General features: G+C 28.0%; 1 protein-coding gene across 1 annotated transcript; it reads right to left on the bottom strand.

Annotated features, from left to right (window-relative positions):
• Nucleotides 1–14,411: 14,411 nt before the first annotated feature.
• Nucleotides 14,412–19,020, bottom strand: LOC101493051 (putative F-box/LRR-repeat protein At1g56400). Its single transcript, XM_004490436.1, has 8 exons — nt 18,094–19,020; nt 17,687–17,770; nt 16,968–17,219; nt 16,537–16,629; nt 15,736–15,872; nt 14,791–14,882; nt 14,653–14,715; nt 14,412–14,518 (listed from the first exon to the last, which is right to left on the bottom strand). Exons 1-8 carry the CDS (start codon nt 19,018–19,020, stop codon nt 14,412–14,414), a joined length of 1,755 nt encoding a protein of 584 aa, XP_004490493.1.
• Nucleotides 19,021–20,356: the final 1,336 nt, after the last annotated feature.

The raw sequence follows: 20,356 nt of genomic DNA on the forward strand, positions 1-20,356 counted from the left end.
GACATCCAGTTTAGTCCTTCTGAAGACCACCTAAGTACGCATCAGTTGTTCAATATCTATTTTTACTCAAGATAGATTAGGTGCAGGTCTCAAATCATGCACCGACATTTACCATATTGCATGCTTTAGTGGTGTGGCCATGTTCAAAATATTCCATGCGATTCATGTATATCAACACCTCTTTTGATGTCTCCATTAGATGTTAATGCAACATGTGTCGCTAATCCTTGGGATTGGGCTTTTGGATACAAGAGTTGGTATATCTAGATGTCACACCATTTCTTGATACCAACACCTTAGGGCGAGCCAATGGGGTCAATTTATGTAGATGAATTATTTGAGACACATAGTGGGGAGTAAGGGACTATGGCAATGGATCTATTTCCTAGATGTGCTCGGATCAGAGACATTGCACATGGTATGATTACTAAAGGTGAGGTGCAACAGATAACTCTAGCTTGCGACTCAGGGAGAACGATGGGCTCAGGGATAACCACACAATCTAAATGGACATTCAAATTTTTATGGATCTCGTGTCTCAATATTTCAGCACCTTCTTTTATTCTTTATATACATCACCCATTTCACAACTCATACAAAATATTGTTTTTCTTTTATAAGATCCATGATTAGACTTAATAATAACAGTAACAAATCTTAATTTTGATTGCTTCATCTTAAACCCACTTCAACGTGTTTTCTCTACATTTAAAGTTCTTCTAGATAATGAAGTTAGTAGTAAAATCAAGAGAATCGAAAACTACTTCAGAAATGTCAGGTTTCTCATCAATAGGGGGATTGTCAATATTCAAATCAACAAGAGGAATATCCATACCTGAAATGCATGGTGATTTTTTAAATTAAACAACAAGAAAACAAAGATTGGATTAACCAATGGAGACATTAATTTTGTAAATTAAACATTGTGCCCGTATTAGTGAATCCAGACGTGGTATTGGGTGTATTCGGAACAACAAATATGAATGATGTACATATCAACTTAGTTTCAAAAATGCGAATAACAAAAAAGAGATAAACAACACAATTATAAAGGATATAGAGTCACATTACCTTACATAGTGTGAATGGATGATTTGATTGAGTAATGAGAATTAATTTCGTAAAAAAATAAAGGGTTTTTTTTAAAGGTGTTTTGAGATAGAGTGTTGAGGAAGTTGATGTATTTGAATTATGAATTAATAGTATGAAAGAGCATGTCTGGAATGGTGAATCCATAATTTGTAAAAAAAAAAAAAAAAGAGTTCATGACTTTTGATATTATAGGGGAAATAAACTCTCTAATATTGTTTCTTTTATCACTATTTGTTTCTTCTTTATTTTTTTACAACAATAAGCTTACTGCATTTCATTCAAAATTACATTTGTAATATAAGTTGGGACTGAATAAAAAATATGAGAGCTATCATAAAACCTTGATGTCCTCGTAAAAATATGAGTAACAAAATTTGTTTGCCTTTTAGTGAAATTAACATTTTAGTTTTGATAAATATGCACAATGGCTTTGCAATGCTGCAAAATAGATTCAAATTTAGTTACAATTGTTAGATCTTACATTGTAGTTATACTCCCGCAACTCTAATTTATGCCATAATAGTTCAACGTTTTGTTCTGTCACAATATTGTTTGTTGTAATTTTTTTTTTGTGCTAGCTGCTATTCACGTAACATCTCACGAGAAAGTGTAATTGAAAAACTATCTGGTTTCTTGATATTATGTCATACCTTATCATTATGTATACGCTAAGTGCAAAATAATTGCACTAATAATTTAAGCCTATGTTGTAGTGAAAGAATGGACACAAGCGTGAAAAAAAATTCATTAAAACAATGTGTAGCGACAACTACTCCAGCAACAAAAACAAATGTTGAAGAAAATATGCCATTATGTTTTCTTATCTAAGCTGCAACAGGGACAAATGTTGAGCTAACGAACCTTTTTACGTTGAAGGTTCATTATAGTAGGAAGACAATCTTCGAAAATCCTCTATAAGAGAAAATTTATCTTTTCTAGAACTTTAAATTTCCATATACTCATCCAATCCCCCTATTTGCGAATTTGAGAGTTATCTGTTAATTCTTCCAGGACGCAATAGTATGTCGACTTTACTTTGAAAATACCATATCTACTCTTGCACCAAATCAATTTATCTTAACATTCCAAATAAAGTAATAGAATGCGTGCAATAAACATAATCTCGTTGTCATTAAAAAATCAATCCATTAAAGAAGTATTCCATGTACGAGTAGTATGATCAATTAGATTTGCAACATAAAAATCTTCAAATCTTGCTATAACATTTAACTCCACATAAGAATTAATATTTCCTATTAACCAAGGATCTCTCCACATCTTAATGTTACTTTCGCTCCCCATCCTCCATCCAACTCCTAATCTAGCCACCACTTGGGAATAACAGATGCTAAACCGTCATAGTTGGGATTATGGCCCAAGTGTGCCTCCAAGAAATATCCCTTTGGAAAATATTTGGCTTTGAAGACACTAGTTACTATAGCATCTTGATTAGTTGCAAGATTTCAACCTTGCTTCCTAAGCATGTCTAAATTAAAGCCATTAAAGTTTCTAAAGCTCATTCCTCCATATGCCTTTCTCATTATTAACTTTTTCCAACTTAGCCATTCAATTCCACTTCTCAAATTCATGCTAGATCCCCACCAAAAAGGAATTGGATATGCTTTCTAGCTCTTCAAATAATGTAAAAGGAAATAAAAGGAAATAAAAGGTACTTTTGCAATATGTTGGAATAACTTGAGCCACTTATTTAACCATGATCTTCCTTTAGCCTTCGATAGGTGCTTATCAGATCAACTCTGAATTTTTTTTCAAAATCTTCCCTTTAAGTAACTGGATATTTTCTACTTGTTATGTCTCATCATAGAGGGATATCCAAATATATACCTGTTCAAAGATACTCCGTTACAACAAGTTTTCTAGTAACTACCACTCTCATAGCTTCTAGTGTGTTCTTACTAAAAAAACACCTATTAGTTTTGTAAATTGATAGTTTGGTTTGATGCCTTCTCATATGTTTCTAGGATCTCTTTCAGCTCTTTGGATTCTTGTTCGTTGGCCTGACAAAAAAAAATCATTAGAAAATAAAAGGTGTGTGGGGATGGGGGCTCCTCAACACACTTCGACAATATGTGTGTCCTTGAGCCTCATGTCTTTTTAAAAGAGAGGTAACACCTTAAACACTAATGATAAAGAAGTAGAAGACAATAGGCCACTCTACCTAAGCACTCTCGTTGGTGAGATTCTTCCCATTCCCTCTCCGTTCATCATAACTAGGTAGTTCATTATTTCCACACACATAAACACCTATTTCATCCATTTTCATGAAAATGCATCTTCAACATCTCTCTCCTCAAGTAGCCTTATTTCTCTTCTACACTCCATTTCTATTAAACACTAAGTAATGGCAACCTTGTACTTTGAGCTTAAGCGTTTACCCCACTCATTTATGACTTCAGTGCTCTTCTTAATTCTTGCAATAAAATCGACACCTCTACTCTCAGTCCAACTATTAGAAATTATGGTAAAAAAAACTCTAGTTCTTTTATTCAAGCATTTTTAAACTTAAAAGGTCTCCACTTAATTCTCATCTCCCTCTCCCAAAGCTAGAGCCAAATATGTTAGTGATTTGATCTATCTGCTACACCATTTCTAAGATGACTTTTGGAAAAAGGCCAATCAATTCTTGATTTACCAAAATCACCCTTTGTTTCTTAAAAACCGCAATTATATCTTGAAGTAAATATCTTGACAAAAAAAAATATTTTTGTCTGAAACTACATATTTGGAGAAAAAACACAATATGTACTTCTAGAATGTAGGTAAAGGTAGAAGAAGAAACTCCCTTATAATATTCCTCATACAAAAATATATACCTTCCTATAATCATGGCCTCATTAGAACATGAAACTTCATTAGAAAATGTTTGGTTTTTCCACTTTGAACTCGATTTTCAACAACAACAATTTTTGAATTGGTATCACAATTAATTAAGTTTGCTTCAATTTGATGTATTTCCAAATCAAGTAGTATTTTCCTCATCTTGATAGCTTGGTTCATTGTTGTAATTGTTGCTACATATTATGCTTCAATAGGAGATTAAGCTACAATTTCTTATCTCCTTGAGTTCAATGAGAATATGCCAGAAACTTAAGAAAAATCGTAACTGTAACATATCTCTTTAATGTTAAATATTTGATAGTAATTATTTTATGTTTGACTTATTAATATACATAATATGTTTTGGAGTATCATCATTTTCTCCATTCTTTAGGAAATTAAGAGGTTGGTTCCTTTCCCCTATTTCCTTACGTGCATGTGTGAGGTAGTGCTCACTATAGATTAGGGATTTTGGGTTTAAAAGTTTGAAAGGAAGAAGTATATTTTCTATGTTAGATTTATGGATTATGGAATAAATTATTAAAACAGGTCATGCATATGAGTGGCTGAAATTGAGAATAGATAAGAGTATAATTGAATTTCCTTGATGATATGAAAATATGTTCTATTGATGTGTTTTGAGATTAAAGACCTTGAATTTTATTATCGTGATGTTGATTTGAATTATGGTATGTCAATAATTTCTTTCCAATTTGATTTTTTGATGTATTCATTGCTTGATGTATTCATAACTTTTATCATTTGTGTTTGCAAAAAGATAAAAATTCATTTGGAAATTTGTGTGATTGAACGAGTACTGGGAACTTAAAATTCACAGGACATATGTGATGTTTTGGTCATACCTTTTTCTCTAGACCTTATTTTTGAGTGATTGCTAGTTTTCTAGAAATTAGACTCAATTACTTTCAATTTGAGTACAAACATTGTCATAATTGATTGAGTATTGATGCTTAAATGAGTTATAGGTTATACCAAAGTTGTTGTCTTGGTTTTATGATCTTGTGTATTGTTTTGATAAACTACACAATTTGGGGGCTCAGTTTGATAAAAAATTAATTTTTATCTATAAACTAGACATCATAAGCTTCCAAATAGTGCTCGTTTATTTAAGTCTGCTACCTATAAGTTCTTGTCAATTGACAGACAGTTAGACTTAGTTTTGCGTTGTTTTAGCATAAATATGAGGTTGTTTTGAGAAAAATCTATTCTAATCATAATGTACTTAAGAATATATGTTATCACTAGAGTTAGTGATATTTTATGTTATATTGCTTAAAACCATAAGAATTTGCAAGGTTCAGTGTTTGATAATTTTAATGTATTCCTTCACAATTGATGTTGTAATTCATGTGTGGTGCTATATATATACATGTGTGTGTGCGTATGTTTACTTATATATTTACTATGTTTGAATAAAGTTATGATTCATTCTAGTTAGATAAATTCTCCATCTATATACGATGGAAGCGAGGTTAAGTAAGACACCGCTTACAAATTTAATTACAACCAATTTTACTAAAATAAAGTTACTAACAAGAAGAGGGCATTATAAAACTAATGTAGTATTTGTGACATGCTTATTAGGTAGAGTTCAAGTCATTAGATTACTCACATCTAGTGACTTAAATATTTAGAAAGAGTTAAGGCTAGAGATAGAAGAGGTAACTCGAAAGTAGCTTACAAAGTATGATAAACTCATATGATAAATATATTCTTGATTTAGACTATTAATTTATTTGGTTCCATCTCTTGAGACCCACTAAGATGTAATCTCATTGCACAGTATTTAAATATTTTTTAGGTAAAAAGACTTAGATCAAGAGTTGGAGAATGTAACATAAATGTTTATGTTATAGTTTGGTTAAAATTTCTAGGAAGTTGTTTTGAACCATGGATGTGTTATGTACTCCATTTTGCTCTTTATTTTGAAAGATTAATATGTATGTTAATACATTTGCATGGCTTTTGTCGGGATTTGTATTAAATACCGCTTTTGCCAAATTATGTTAATGCTAGAGTTATATTCTAGACAATTAACATATGGTGTTACGTTAACTTGCTTTAACAAAGTTCAATTTTCACTTCTCTTGTACCATATTTCAAATTGAGTGGCGTCCTTAATATATCTAAGCACCCTATTTGTTGCAACAAAATATATTTTGGTAGTATTATGCATAATCTTGAAAGTAGATTATTGCGTACATAATATAGGTCTACATGAAGTAAGATAAAGTAGACTTCCAATCAAACTTCTATAAAGAACACATCAAATGTTTTTAACTTTATATTTCTTTGTGAGTTTCAAATTCGACAACAAAATAGTGGAAGTAGAGTTAAACTTTCCATAAGTTTTTGTGCTTCGTGTTGATTATTGCTAGTTACTTGCAACTCATCAACTTATATTGGAAAATTAAAGAACCACCCTCCAACAACCTTCTTCGATAAAGATTTGCACCATTTTCTCTTCTTCTGAAGTCTTGATTGTGGCAGAAGCTACCAATTTTGTTATACCAAGTTTTTGTGGTTTGTTTTAGCTCATAGAAAGCTTTATGAAGCTTATACACTATGTCTTCATCAAGTTGATCAACGTGAACTTCATCAAGATTTTCATTGAAGAATTGCTAATTTGAAATCTCATTGCCAAATTTCCCACTCTATTTGTTTCGCCGATGCTACATTAATTTGAATAGTAGCTATTCTTACTATTAGTGCAAACATTTATGTTCGGTCAATTTTTTTTTTTTTTTTGACAAGAATGTGTAGTCAATTCTTAACAACAAGCCTAACCTTGTATTTGATGATGGATTCATAATGGTTCATCTTTACACCATAGAAGCATTGAACTCCTATGACATGCTTAGGCTTGTTAACCAATTGCCATGTCTTGTTTTTTTCAACAAGTTACAAAACTATTACAACTTTGATAAACTTCTTAAAGAGATCAGGTACCTCTTACAGTAAAGTCATAATCAACTTATCCATCTTAATCTTTATTTGTGCACCAAGAGAAGGAAAAGTTGGTTGTCTATCAACTTGAAAGTCATACAATTACAATTTGCATCTTCATCCACTTTCACATCCCAATTAATGAAATATTTTTTTCAATCAATTCCATATACTTTCACTAGAAGAATAAATTATATTACTAACCAATTCTAGAAAAATTAGTTGACGCCACAATACCTTTTTGTGATTATTGACAGAACAAAATCTTTAGAAATTATGGGACTCTATTTGTTGACATTACTAATGAAAAAACACATCACAAATGCTAAATGTTATATTTGACAATAAATATAATTACAAATGGTTCATATCCTCTCAAAAAGTGTGGAGCAAAATGAATTGAATTTGTAGCGGCCTAGACTGACACAAATTTGATCAAGCATATCGTTGTCATTTGTAATGGTCTAAATTGCCATAAAATTTCGTCGAACATTTATGGCCGTGTAGGCCGTCAAAAACACTATTTCCTTATATAAATCACACTTCAATATTGTCATTTTTATTTCTTACTTTTATCTTCTCTCAACTTTTTCTCTATATTCTCCCCACCTTCTCTCTATTATTGATTAATAAGACTTAAGGAGAAATGTAATACATTATTTAATCTTTAGAAGATTCTCGTTGGATTTTTTTTTTGTCTTTGAATATTTTTGTGTATTTCATTACCCTTTGGAAGTAAATATTATTTTTGTAATAGACAAAATTCAACTAACATAACACAAGAAGCATACAATTACTAGAGTCATACCAATAATAGTTAAATAATCTAACAAAAAAAAAAAAACATATTCAATTAATAATAGTCCAGAAGGTGGTTGTCTTGTGATCCAAAGAAGTCAAAATATCAACTTATGGAATATACATGTTCCAAAAACACTTACAATTATTTATTGAAAATAACTCTAATATGAATACATAATTTATCAAAATTGAACCTTTAGATTTATTCAATAAAATTGAGAAAGATACAAAAACTTTATTGATATTTAATAATGCAACGATTGATTAATTGTTTTTTTACTCAATCTATTAATTGCATTTAAGGTATCTATGTTCATGAAAAATTGATTCCACTTTTAAGGGGAATAAAAATAATATTTCGGTAAAGAGAGGAAAAACAAAGTACCCTAATCCAAAACAACATGACAACAAAGAAAAATCAAAGGCTCGTACTCAAAATCAAATACCCTAGGTCGAATCCACCGAGAGCTCCTATAGAAGGATAGTATAAACAACACACATAAACAACAAAATATTTACATATATTCTTGTACAAGCAAAAAGGATTAACAACCCAAATGTGTGAGTATATATATAAAGGTAAGATTCACCTCGAATAGATAGATATCAAAAAAGATATAATTATTTTGAAGGTCTCATAGTATCCACAAAATTAATTATTAAATCTAGGTCAAATATTGTAGAGTCCAAACTCTAAAAGAATTGAAAAGTTGACAAATGCAAAAGACACAACTAGTTTTTATCTCAACCAACTTAAAACCTCATATCAATTATAGAAAAAATCATACCTCATAAGAAGGTATAACCTAGGCTCCCCATGAGCACTAGAAAAGATACACAGAGTGACATAAATATTTTTTTTAAAGCAAAATATGTATATATGCAAAGGAATCACTATAGTACTGCTAATTTCAACTAGGATGACATTATGATTAAAGTAGTCAACCCCTCTCTAACCTAGACACAATAATTTTTTTTTCTCTCTACCTCTCTTTCTTCTTCATTATAGAAAGAGGATGATTCTAAGCCATTTTTTTAATCTAAAATAATCCTTAAACATCATTTTTTCTCTCTATTATTTTATATAAATAAGTGATTTTCATATACATCTATTTTTTTGTTGTTGTATTTTTCTATTATTTCATCGATTTAGTTTAACTTTATTTTGTTCGTGAATCTTGATGCGATGTTTGATCTTCATATTTTGTTGCATCATTCATTTTGTTTAGATCATCAAATTAGCTTTAATACAATACAAACAAATTCATTCAATAAATTTAGTTTCGTCAACGTTGCAGATATAATAATATAGATATTTGGGTCACTTTAATTTTATCTAACTTGTTGGCATTTTACCATTTTATACTATGAACTTGAGTGATGTGAATTTATTCGCATAATTACTTTTGCAATTTTATCAAATTTATATTTGTGTTGTTATCCATTGATGTATTCTATTAATTTAAATGAATGAATATCTGTTTTTTTATAAAAAATAACTAGGTTGGCATTGAGAGCCTTAACATTCATTTGCTGTGCATCATTCTTATATTAAGAGTGGCACTAGTGTAAGGTAAGAAACTTATTTATATATTAAGCTTGTGGATATCTAAGGTAAAAAGATTGAATCCTATCTAGTGTGAAAAATTCAAATGTCCTGACTCGAAGATTAGTTTTGTAGTGGCCCCAAAGGACCTAAGTCACAGGGATATCTTGGGGTTGTCTACTAGTAGAGACCAAAGATCCAAATGATTGTGGGTTAGAAAAAAGAAAGATTGAAGTCTCTTTAACAAGGCTACAAGTTAATTATAAGGTTTTTTATTTTTCAATGCCTCTTTTTCTAAATTTTTTTACTTAAACACTCCCTTTTCTAAATTATATACTTAAATACCTTTTTTCAAAATTATATACTTAAATACCTTTTTTGTTTTTAAGATACAAGTCGCGATTTGAAATAACAACTTTTTTAAGGAAGCTCACTTTCTAAATGACGACTATCCAATTTTTTTTTTAAAACAAATTAATTTTTTTCTTTCAATTTTTATTCAAATAACAAAAATATGTTTCGTAATTTTTATTCAATTTAAAAAAATTTATCTTAATTTAAAATATGTATTTATGTATTTTTATGAATTATATTAATTATATATATATATATATATTATTTTTGTTAATTGAAAAATAATTGAATCTTTTTTTAAATTCTTTGGAAAGTCGCCGTTTGAAAAGTGGACTTCCTTAAATAAGTCGCTATTCAAAATGGCGACTTGTGACTTAGTGAAAAAATTGAGTATTTAGGTATATAAATTTCAAAAGGGAGTATTTAAGTAATTTTTTTTTAAAAAAAAGGATATTTAAAAAAAACCCGATTTTGGTGACATTTTTTTTTCTTCTTTATTTAAACTATTTCATTTATAATTTTATTACTTTTTACTTAATTGAATAACTAATTTTTTTAGAATATATATACCTATATATAGAAAGGTATCAAATTTTGGTATGCTTCCTAAGAGTTTTGGCATAACATTTCTTTTCTTCAATTTTTCTATATCTTTTAATTTTATTTATAATTTAGTCATTCCTTACTAATTAAACGACTTAAAACTTTTTAAATAATTATACAAAATTGTAAACTTATATTATTTTTATAAAAAAGAAGGATCGTATATTAGTTTAAATAATAGTCATACTTTTTTTACGAACTGTTTTACGTACATATTTAAATGATTGCCAATATATATTTATCTATATAATCCTCTAAAAGAATACATATTTATATATTAATTAATTAACGGTCAAATATATTACGTCGCAAGTCTCGGTTCACAACTCTATTTATTCATGAACTTTCACTTTATTTTATTTTTTGAGGCAATCACTTCAATTATTTATATTTTATAGTATGTTTTTTTTTTTAAATCACTTCACTAATGTCTTCTACACAAATCTTTCATTTTTTAATGTTCTCTTGAGTTATCCCATACTATAGGGGAGCAATTTGCATAAGTTGAAGAGAGAATAGTTTGGGATTTGTTTAGTAATCAATTAGTGTGTCTTCAAGTCATATAAATGGAGACAGTTATAGTATTAATAATTTTTAGTACTCCTTGCACTTTCATAAAAATACAGTATTCAATATCTATTATTAATATTTAAAATAGACTTTCGATGTCACTTTATCATATTTTCCACATCACTAAAAAAAAATTGATATGTACATATTGAGAGTATGCTCTCCTCCTTCAACAACTTCTTTGATCTCGATCCCTATTTCTGCTTCTCTTATTCCTTCCACAATTTCTTTAATACCTTCAAAATCTAATTGATAATATTATTTTATAATAAATTATAAATTATAAAATTATTTTATAATTATTTATAATTTATAGATTATTTTACAATTTAATAATAATTTATAATTTATATTATTATCAAATTATTTTATAAGTTATTTTATAATAAATTTATAAATTATTTTATAATATTATTAGTCATTTACCAATTGTAATAATTTATATTATTAGTCATTAAATTCAATAAAAAAAACACCTAATTACTCATAAATATCGTCATAAATGCTCTTTATCTAATCCTATTATTCCACTTATGGTGAGTAATGATTTTATATGTTAAAAATTCAATTACTCATTAATGTCAATCCATTTATAATTACTTTTAATTTATGTCAATCCATTTTTTTAATAACAATTTATAAAATAAAAATATAAATTCTATTTGACAGAAAATACAAAAATTTATTAAAAATAATCATAAAATACCAATATATGAAAAAATATTAAAAAAGATACTTTCAATTATAATATATATGAATATATTAAAAAATATAATGAACAAAAGTTTACTATATATGTATTCTGAAAAAATATATTAACACTAAAATTTCATCAATTAAATTATATATTTATAATTGAATGCTATTTTTTATTTTAATTTTCCTTATTATAATGATAATTTGAATGTTAAAAAATAAATGAAAAGTATTGCATAAAATTAAATTATTTTTTAATAGAATTTATTTTTGGTACATATTAACATAACTATAATTCAATTGCACAAACAATTAGTTAAAACTTTTAAATACCTAAAATTAATTTAAAGTATATGTAAATCTTTAATAAAATAAATTTCAAACTCTTGATGAAATATATTCAATAATTTATTTTTTACAACAACTTCTCATGCTCGCAATTAAAATATCATACTAATAAAACAAGTAAATTTAGACTACACTACAATATAATTTAACATTAACATTTTTTTAAAAAATAAAAAATATTAAATAGTCAATCATATTTTTAAATTTTTACATCTTATTTTTGGGTTTGTATTTTACATTTTATTTCCTCAAATAAATACAAGTACCATTATATGTTTAAAAATAATTTGACAATCAAAGTACAGTGTGTCAAATAATTATCATATATAGTAAGTTATCATACGAATTTTACAAAATATTTTAAAAATTAAATTAGATGATTGTGACATGATTTTCCCTCGTTTTAATTTTCCTAATCATATTCAATTATTCTACGAGTATTGATTTATACGTTAAAAATTCAATTACTCATTAATGTCAATCCATTTATTATTACTTTCAATTTATGTCAATCAATTTTTTAAATAATATTTTATAAAATAAAAATATATATTCTATTTGACAGAAAATACAAAAATTTATTAAAAATAATAATAAAATACGAATATATGAAAAATTATTAAAAAATTTACTTCAAATTATAATATATATGAATATATTAAAAAATATAATGAACAAAATTTTACTATATATGTATTCTGAAAAAGTATGTTAACATTAAACTTTCATCAATAAAATTATATATTTATAATTGAATGCTATTTTTTATTTTAATTTTCCTTATTATAATGATAATTTGAATGTTAAAAAATAAATAAAAAATTAAGTATTGCATAAAATTAAATTATTTTTTAATAAAATTTATTTTTGGTCTATATGAACATAACTATAATTCAATTGCACAAACAATTAGTTAAAACTTTTATATACCTAAAATTAGTTTAAAGTATATGTAAATCTTTAATAAAATAAATTTCAAACTCTTGATGAAATATATTCAATAATTTTTTTTTATAAGAACTTCTCATGCTCGCAATTAAAACATCATAATAATAAAACAAATAAATTTAGACTACGATCCGAAAACCAATTCTTTAGTACTCCACTCCCCCGTTCAGACCTTTAATATCCTTCCACTAAAAAGAATCAGACTGACTTCTACTTACTATACATCTTAATAACTGCATATTTATTAGAAAACACCTTAAACCACAACCTTTGTTTGTCTGTTTTAAGTCTACATCGCCCATTACCCATCAAAGTCATGTTAAAGATCCTAAAGTTCCTCAAACGAGATGACAAGTCTTTCTATGGCAAGAAAAAATAAAAAAAAGGAGAAAAATGATATATGATAAACCTACGTTTATAGGATTTTAAGAGAGTATTTACCTTTTATTTTATCTTATTTTATAGTTTTGATTTCAACTTCTTCTTATATATTCATTTATTTATCGTATTTACAAACTTGATCATGAGATGATAAAATAATTCAAATTGATCAAATCTATTAAGTTTTTAGTGCAAAAATATCAAGTTTAATATTCCATCTTATGAGTACAAGAAGGAGATTTGTTGCACACTTCAAGGTGATTGAATTTTCTGATAAGTAAATGTTGCCAAAGAAGGGGAAATGTTGTCGCATAAAATTAGAATCTTCTTGCTATCATAAAGAGGAGAAATCAGAAACAGGAGATGAACCGCACACAAGAAACAAAATCGGAGGAGTCGAAAAAAATTTGAGAAAGAGAGAAGGACAGACACTTTGAAAACTTGGGATTGCTTGGAGTTGAAGTAAAGCATCTCAGATTTTGGAGCAAAAATTCATACTCTTTTAGGGTTTTATTTCTTTTATTTTAGATTTTTGTTTTTTTTTATCTCAATTAAATTATTCTATTATTTTATTTACATATTTGAGATGATCGACCTTTGCATGCCTTAATCAATCCGTTTACAAGCGACAAACTACAATTAATTGGTAGATATATAGGATAATTGAGATTATGATTCTTGTATTATGAAATATAGATATTAATCTTTCAATGACTCAACCTCTTAGGTTTTTATGATTTCTCTTAATTATATTTTTTTGTACGATCAATCAAAGAATTAATTTAGGAGAAAAAAATATTACATTAAACGACGAGTCTTTATTAATAATTTTAAAGAGAGATTGATAATTGAGAAAATAAATAAGAATTTATATAAAACTAGGACTTGAGGTATTGATATTACAAGTGAAATCATTAGGTTTTCTTTCTATTAATTCGAATGTGTGTTGTTATATACTCTCTTTATAATTTTTAAGCTATCGTTACGTTTTCATTATCTTGAACCAACAATAATTTTCATTAGTATAAATAATTTAAATTAATCTCTACGAATACGATAATCTTATATACTACTACTTGACAAACTCATACACTTGCGAAATTTTGCACAATAATCTCCTTGCATTAAACCATGTCCTAACATAAACTTATTAGTTGGGCTCTCATTAACCAAGGTCGACGCTGTAGCTGAACTCAAACAAGTCCCTAATTGCCTCCTTCGCTGAATATGAAATCTTCTTGGAGTTGATTATCATGTCTAGAAAATCTCATTTCTCAAAATCGTAGGCCTTATCGAAATCGACATTGAACAAAATCAACTCTATGTTCTTTTTCCTAGCTGCATCAACAATTTCATTTGCCACAAGAATACCATCTAATATTGGCACACACTTCATTATATTGACAATAACGTTTCGCCAACACCTTATACATGCACATGACCAAGGAAATTGTGCATAAATCATTCAAAGTATAAGGAAAAAAGTACAATTAGCACCTCTCACTAACTTTCCATTCCATGAAAGTCATTCAAGAACCACATAAACTCTTCTTCGATGTCTTCATACAAATCTTTTAAAAAGCCAAAGTTCACCTCATCCGATCATAGACTCTTGAAGCTATCATACTTGCACACCGCTTGCCTACCTACTTCTACATCAAAACCCTTAATCAAAAACTCTGCATCTTCATGAAAAATTGACTCAATGCATAACCCCTCCAACCTTGGCCACCCGTCCCTAGAAATGCATAGAAATATGACCATGAATTGCACCTCTAACCCCCTCAACACCCTTAACCATATCTCCCTCAACTTCAATACTTAAGATATAATTAGCTCGTTGTTTGCCTGCAATCACGCCATGGACTTTTTTTTGAATTCGCATCCCCATCTTTCAACCACATAATCCTTGCTTTTTCCCATTTAATACTACAATTAACTCTAGTCAATGAAAATAATTGAGTTGATAAAAATTCTTTCTACAACATTTGCCTCATCTAAACTCTCATACGCCCTCCTTTTAAATTCAGCTTGTTGATACTCTTCTTCATATCCTTGATTTGCTCTTCCACATTATTATTGTGCTTTTGGTGCCACTCCTTTAACGATGCTTTACTACCTTTTAATTTTTCGTTCAACATGAAACCACCCTAACCATTAAAAGTCAAACCCTTTCATTGATTTCCGAAAAAACTTGTGATAACCTTCAAACTCATACCAACACTTCAACACCATGAACGATTGTGGTTCCTAAATTAACGACACCTCTAAAAGTAGAATAGCACAATCATGCAAAAAACCTCTATTAAAAGCCCATTGAGAATAATAATTTCACTTATCACACCAACTGCAAGATGGTAAAAAACGGTTCAATCGTCTCATACATGTCCCGTCTAGTCTAGACTAAGTAAAATGTCTCCCAATGAGTGACAAGTCCAACAACTAAGCCACCTTGATAAACTTGTTAAAACAATTCATATCTTCCTCTATAGAGCCACCCCTTTACGTTCGTCTTCATTCCAAATGGAATTGAAATCTCCATAAACATACCAACATTCCTCCATCGTCTCCACTACTTTTTCCCAATATACCGTTTTTTCACAAAGACATCATACGGAGCGTAAACATTCACCCCAATAAATGGTTCTCCATCATTCAACCAAACACCCACATACCAAATGGTGTTAGAAAACAAAGTCAAAGATAACATGTGAGCACAATTTGTACTCTACATGACTAACAAACGTCTCAATCTCCAAATAGGAGATTTAAAAGAAAAATTGGCCTCATTTGAACTTCACATACATACACACAACTTATGATCGATAACCTCCAACTTTTTCTATTGAATACAAACCAAGTTGGGTTTTTAAAGATTAATTAACTCTCTTATATCCTTCGTTTTAGCCGCTCCCCCAAACCTCTTACATTGTAACTAATGACCTTCATTAAAACAACAACTACTCCCCTATTACATCACATTCCCTCAACATCAAACAACCCCCTTCAAAACCCCTCTCCCAATATTACTCCTATCTATTTCCTCCAAGTATCTCAACTTGTCAACAACAATCTCCTTCTCTTCTAAAAAATTTAACCCAATGGACTTTCCAAAATTCCACACGTCCTCTCCCACAACTTCCTCATCATAATTTAGAGTAATCCGATTCCTGCAATCCCTATTACTCTTATAATCATTTGAATTAGAATTACATAGTTGGAAGACCCTTCAAAAGTCCCCTTTAAAACAATGTTCTTTTTTCTAATCATGGCTCCCAATTATTCTTTGCACTCTTATACAATCACACAATATTCTTCAGTTTGGAAAATTGACATTTACACCTACTCAAGCTTAGTGGAACACCATCTCATTGATCACAATTATACTTCACCTTTGGCATACTTTTCACCTCTTCATTTCCAAACACCATATTATGAGAACAGTTAAAAGAACTTTCTTGTTCCCCTCCATTTAAAGCACACAACTGTAATAAAAAAAATAGTGTCCAGCGCATTCTCAAAATTGAAATATCAGCACAATTTTGCTTATAAAAAATTATGTAAAACAACCATTGTAAAACACAAATCTTAGCAACATTTAAACCGAAATCTTTGTAAAATTACTCATAGATTAATGCTGCAATAAATTCTAAATAAAAGTCTTATTAAAATCCATATATATAAAATATGAAGTCGTAGCAATTAAAACAAATAAATTACAAAAAATAAAAACAAGATAAAATAAAACCATGTGTACTAAACAAACATAACAATCCTAAAATTAAATTCACTAATAGATTGATATCTCCAAATTATTTGAAGCCTTTGGAGACATAAGTAGAAGTTCAGCAGCTTGACGACGTGTAGCAACTTTCTCATCTTTTAGTATTTCGATACTCATCTTTTTCAAGTTCCTTGCACGAACAACAAAATAATTTATCACATTGAACTCATTTTTAGTTCCCTTAAATCCCTTGATCACCACTTCTTTTAGATTTATTCTCACACATTTGTAAAGTTTTGCAGTTTCAACCCAAAATGTATCTGGGTCAACGGTGAACATTGGTTCATAACCCTACAATAAAAACAAAAAGTTCAAATGTTTTTAATATTTATTTTTGTATAAATAATTAATTCAATATACTATATTGATCGATACTTCTTTGGTCTATAGTGAATCGATACATAAAAGTGATTTAAAATTTTAACAATGATTGACGATATTTTTTGAAAGTAGATATTCAAAATTCTCCGCATTACTACAGTTCAGGATGGTAATCTGACTATTGCTATTTCAAAGAGTTCAATTTTAAAGAACATATTTTATTTTATCAAATTAATATCAATTAAATCATTTTATCAACTATAATAATGAAGATAATGATGAACTTCTACTAACCTAAGACAACGTGATTGTCGTTGAAGTTTTGAACAATTTTCAATACTGATCCATAATTCACCACTTATCAAAAGTGTCCCACCTTATAATTTGTCGATACATAGGAAATTAATTAAAACAAATTAATTTTATGTAAAACTTACCAACAAAACTTTTCGGTCACACATTTCAATAGTGAGATGCTCTAGCTTAGGGCAACTATTTAACATAAATGCGATTCCCATAAACTCATGGTGGTGAAGAGCAGTCTTCATTATCATATGTTTCACATTCATATTACGATACATACGTTTTGGTCGTCCTCCTGTATAAATTACCTTAGCACATCATACACAAAAAATAATTAGAGATTATTTTTTGTAACTATTCATTTTCATCATAAAAATTATTTTTTTTATAAAATTTATTATTTTTTTAAAACTTACACAAATATAATTAAAATACGAAAAAATGTTTTTTTTATAAAAAATATTTCCCAAAATAAGTTTAAACAACATGAAATTTAATCTATTGTTATGTAATAACAATAAGAAGATTTTAGAAAATGTACCTGAAGCAAGTAACTGCATACCATCAAAACTTGAGCAGGAGCAAGTTGACATAAAAATTGGTAAAGATAATGACCATGTCCTTGACTTCCATGTTCAAGTGAAAAGTCAAGATTAACCTTTTCCAATCCTGGTGATCGAATATCAATCACAAAAAGTGTCATCAACCCATGATAATTGAAAACCTTCAAATTTGGGGCATTAATTCTTAAAATATTAAACTTAAAATGACACCTATTGATAACCAATTTTTTCAGCCCCAAATATTCTTCCTTTAAATCAAAATCATCATCCGAATTCCAACACTTATAAAAACTCAAACTCTCCAACTTTTTACAATTGGTCAAAAGTGCTTTAATAGCAAACAACCTTAATCTCATATAACCCAAAGAAATCTCTTTGAGTGAATGAAAATTAACCACTTCACTAGCAATAAAATTACATGAATACAATTTCAATGATTCAATTCCACTATATGCATAAACATATCTAGGCAACTCAACCATAGCCACATAAATATCATAATAAAAATTATCTTCCATCCAAGTTGGATAGGTGAAATCAATCTCTAAATGCTTAACTCCTTTACTTAATGCAAATGTAAGACAACGATCTATAAGTTGAACATAAATATCTGGCAATGTTAACGATAAACTGAATTTTTCAATAACGGATTGGTCGCAATTTTGGATCCATTTTTTAGTAAAATCCGAAAATGCCCTTCTTTGAGCATCTATGATATCAAGAGAGTTATCATATTTAACAAAAAAGAGTTCATTGAACTCTATGTTTGTTGTTGATTTGCATATGTTAACCCAATTTTTTGATAAAATAGATGTTCTCACCGCTTCCTTAAAAGTGAGAGAGGAAACAATGGTTGAAAGCAATGAATCGGGTAACCAACTCAACATGTCAATGCTCACTCCCATGGCTATGTTACTACAAAAAAAAAATTAATATTGTAATTTTTTTTTTTTTTTTTTTGCTTTACGTTGCTTTTGTATCTAAGGTAGATAATCTTGTTATAATGTTTCTTCTTATTTTGTTTTTTTCCCAAGATTTTATGTATTTTACTCACATATGATTCACTGTACGCCATTGTTAAAGCTTTTTAAGGAACGTGTAAATAAAAAAAAATGCCAAATAAATAAAAATTAATTTCTTTTTCGAATAATCTGTTTACAACTTTTTTTTATTAAAGTCAAAAACTTTTAATGTTTTTTCTTTTGAAGGAATTTCTTTTAATGTTAATTTTTTTATAATTTTTCCTAAACCAATTATTATCTATATGTTGTATAGTAATAATAGTATAATTTTTATTACTACTATGATTGATGAATAATTTATTGTCGATAAGGAGTTATTATAGATGTTAAATTAATTTTAAGAGATTTTTGTTCATGTCAATTGGTCCTCTTACTAAGGGCCTAGGTATGAACAGAGGATTTATTAGGAAAATAGTTAAAACTTTAAATACAATGAATGGTACAATTGACAAAGATATGAAAAACTCTACTCAATATTTTAATTTAATATATAGTCAAATGATCTACAGTATTTATTAGAGTATGTTCATCAAATTTTATGGATAAATTAGTGAATCGATCAACTATTTAGAACTATTGAATAAAAAACTATTTAAAAATATTCAACTAGTATAACCAATAAGAGTACGTAATAAAAAAAAATTGAACTAATATAACCATAAGACTTTTTATTACTAGTATAACCAATAAGACTAAGAGCACTAATCTGGTGCAGCGAAAGATTATTAAATAAAAATATGATTTTTAGTCACGAAGATACCATTTTTGTTTTTTATTTATTTATTTTATTTTATTTCACATGTCCTATTTTTTCTCTTGTATTCTAAACTATTCTTTCAACATAAAAACAGTAATATTTGTATGTACATCAACCAAAAGTTTTATATTTTGATAAGCTTTTTCATATTAAATATTATTATAAAGTTTTGTGTTAATGATTTCATTTGCATCTATGGTATATACATTCTTGTGGTGATTTTTCTTCTTTTGCATGGGCTTTTTTTCTTTTTAGATTTTATGAATTTTTCTCACATTATTACGTGTTTAATCGACACCATCATTACAGAAGTTTTATATTTTGATAAGATTTTTCATAATAATTATCATTATACAGTTTGGTTAAATGTTTCATTTGCATCTATGGTATATACATTTTTATGGTGATTTTTCTTCTTTTGTGGTTTTTTCTTTCTAGATTTTACGAATTTTTCTCACATTA

This window comes from Cicer arietinum, chromosome 2 (genome assembly GCF_000331145.2).
Source record: "Cicer arietinum cultivar CDC Frontier isolate Library 1 chromosome 2, Cicar.CDCFrontier_v2.0, whole genome shotgun sequence".
Lineage (NCBI taxonomy): Eukaryota > Viridiplantae > Streptophyta > Magnoliopsida > Fabales > Fabaceae > Cicer > Cicer arietinum.

What these genes read in the sequence shown, in the direction of transcription:
- LOC101493051 (XM_004490436.1), bottom strand. Translation starts at nt 19,020, where the DNA reads ATGGGAGTGAGCATTGACATGTTGAGTTGGTTACCCGATTCATTGCTT. An exon ending in TTCTACTTATGTCTCCAAAG is followed by an intron (nt 16,630 to 16,967) that starts GCTTCAAATAAT and finishes TTTTTATTACAG; the next exon opens with TTGTGTGCTTTAAATGGAGG. An exon ending in TGACTTTCATGGAATGGAAA is followed by an intron (nt 14,519 to 14,652) that starts GTTAGTGAGAGG and finishes TGCCAATATTAG; the next exon opens with ATGGTATTCTTGTGGCAAAT.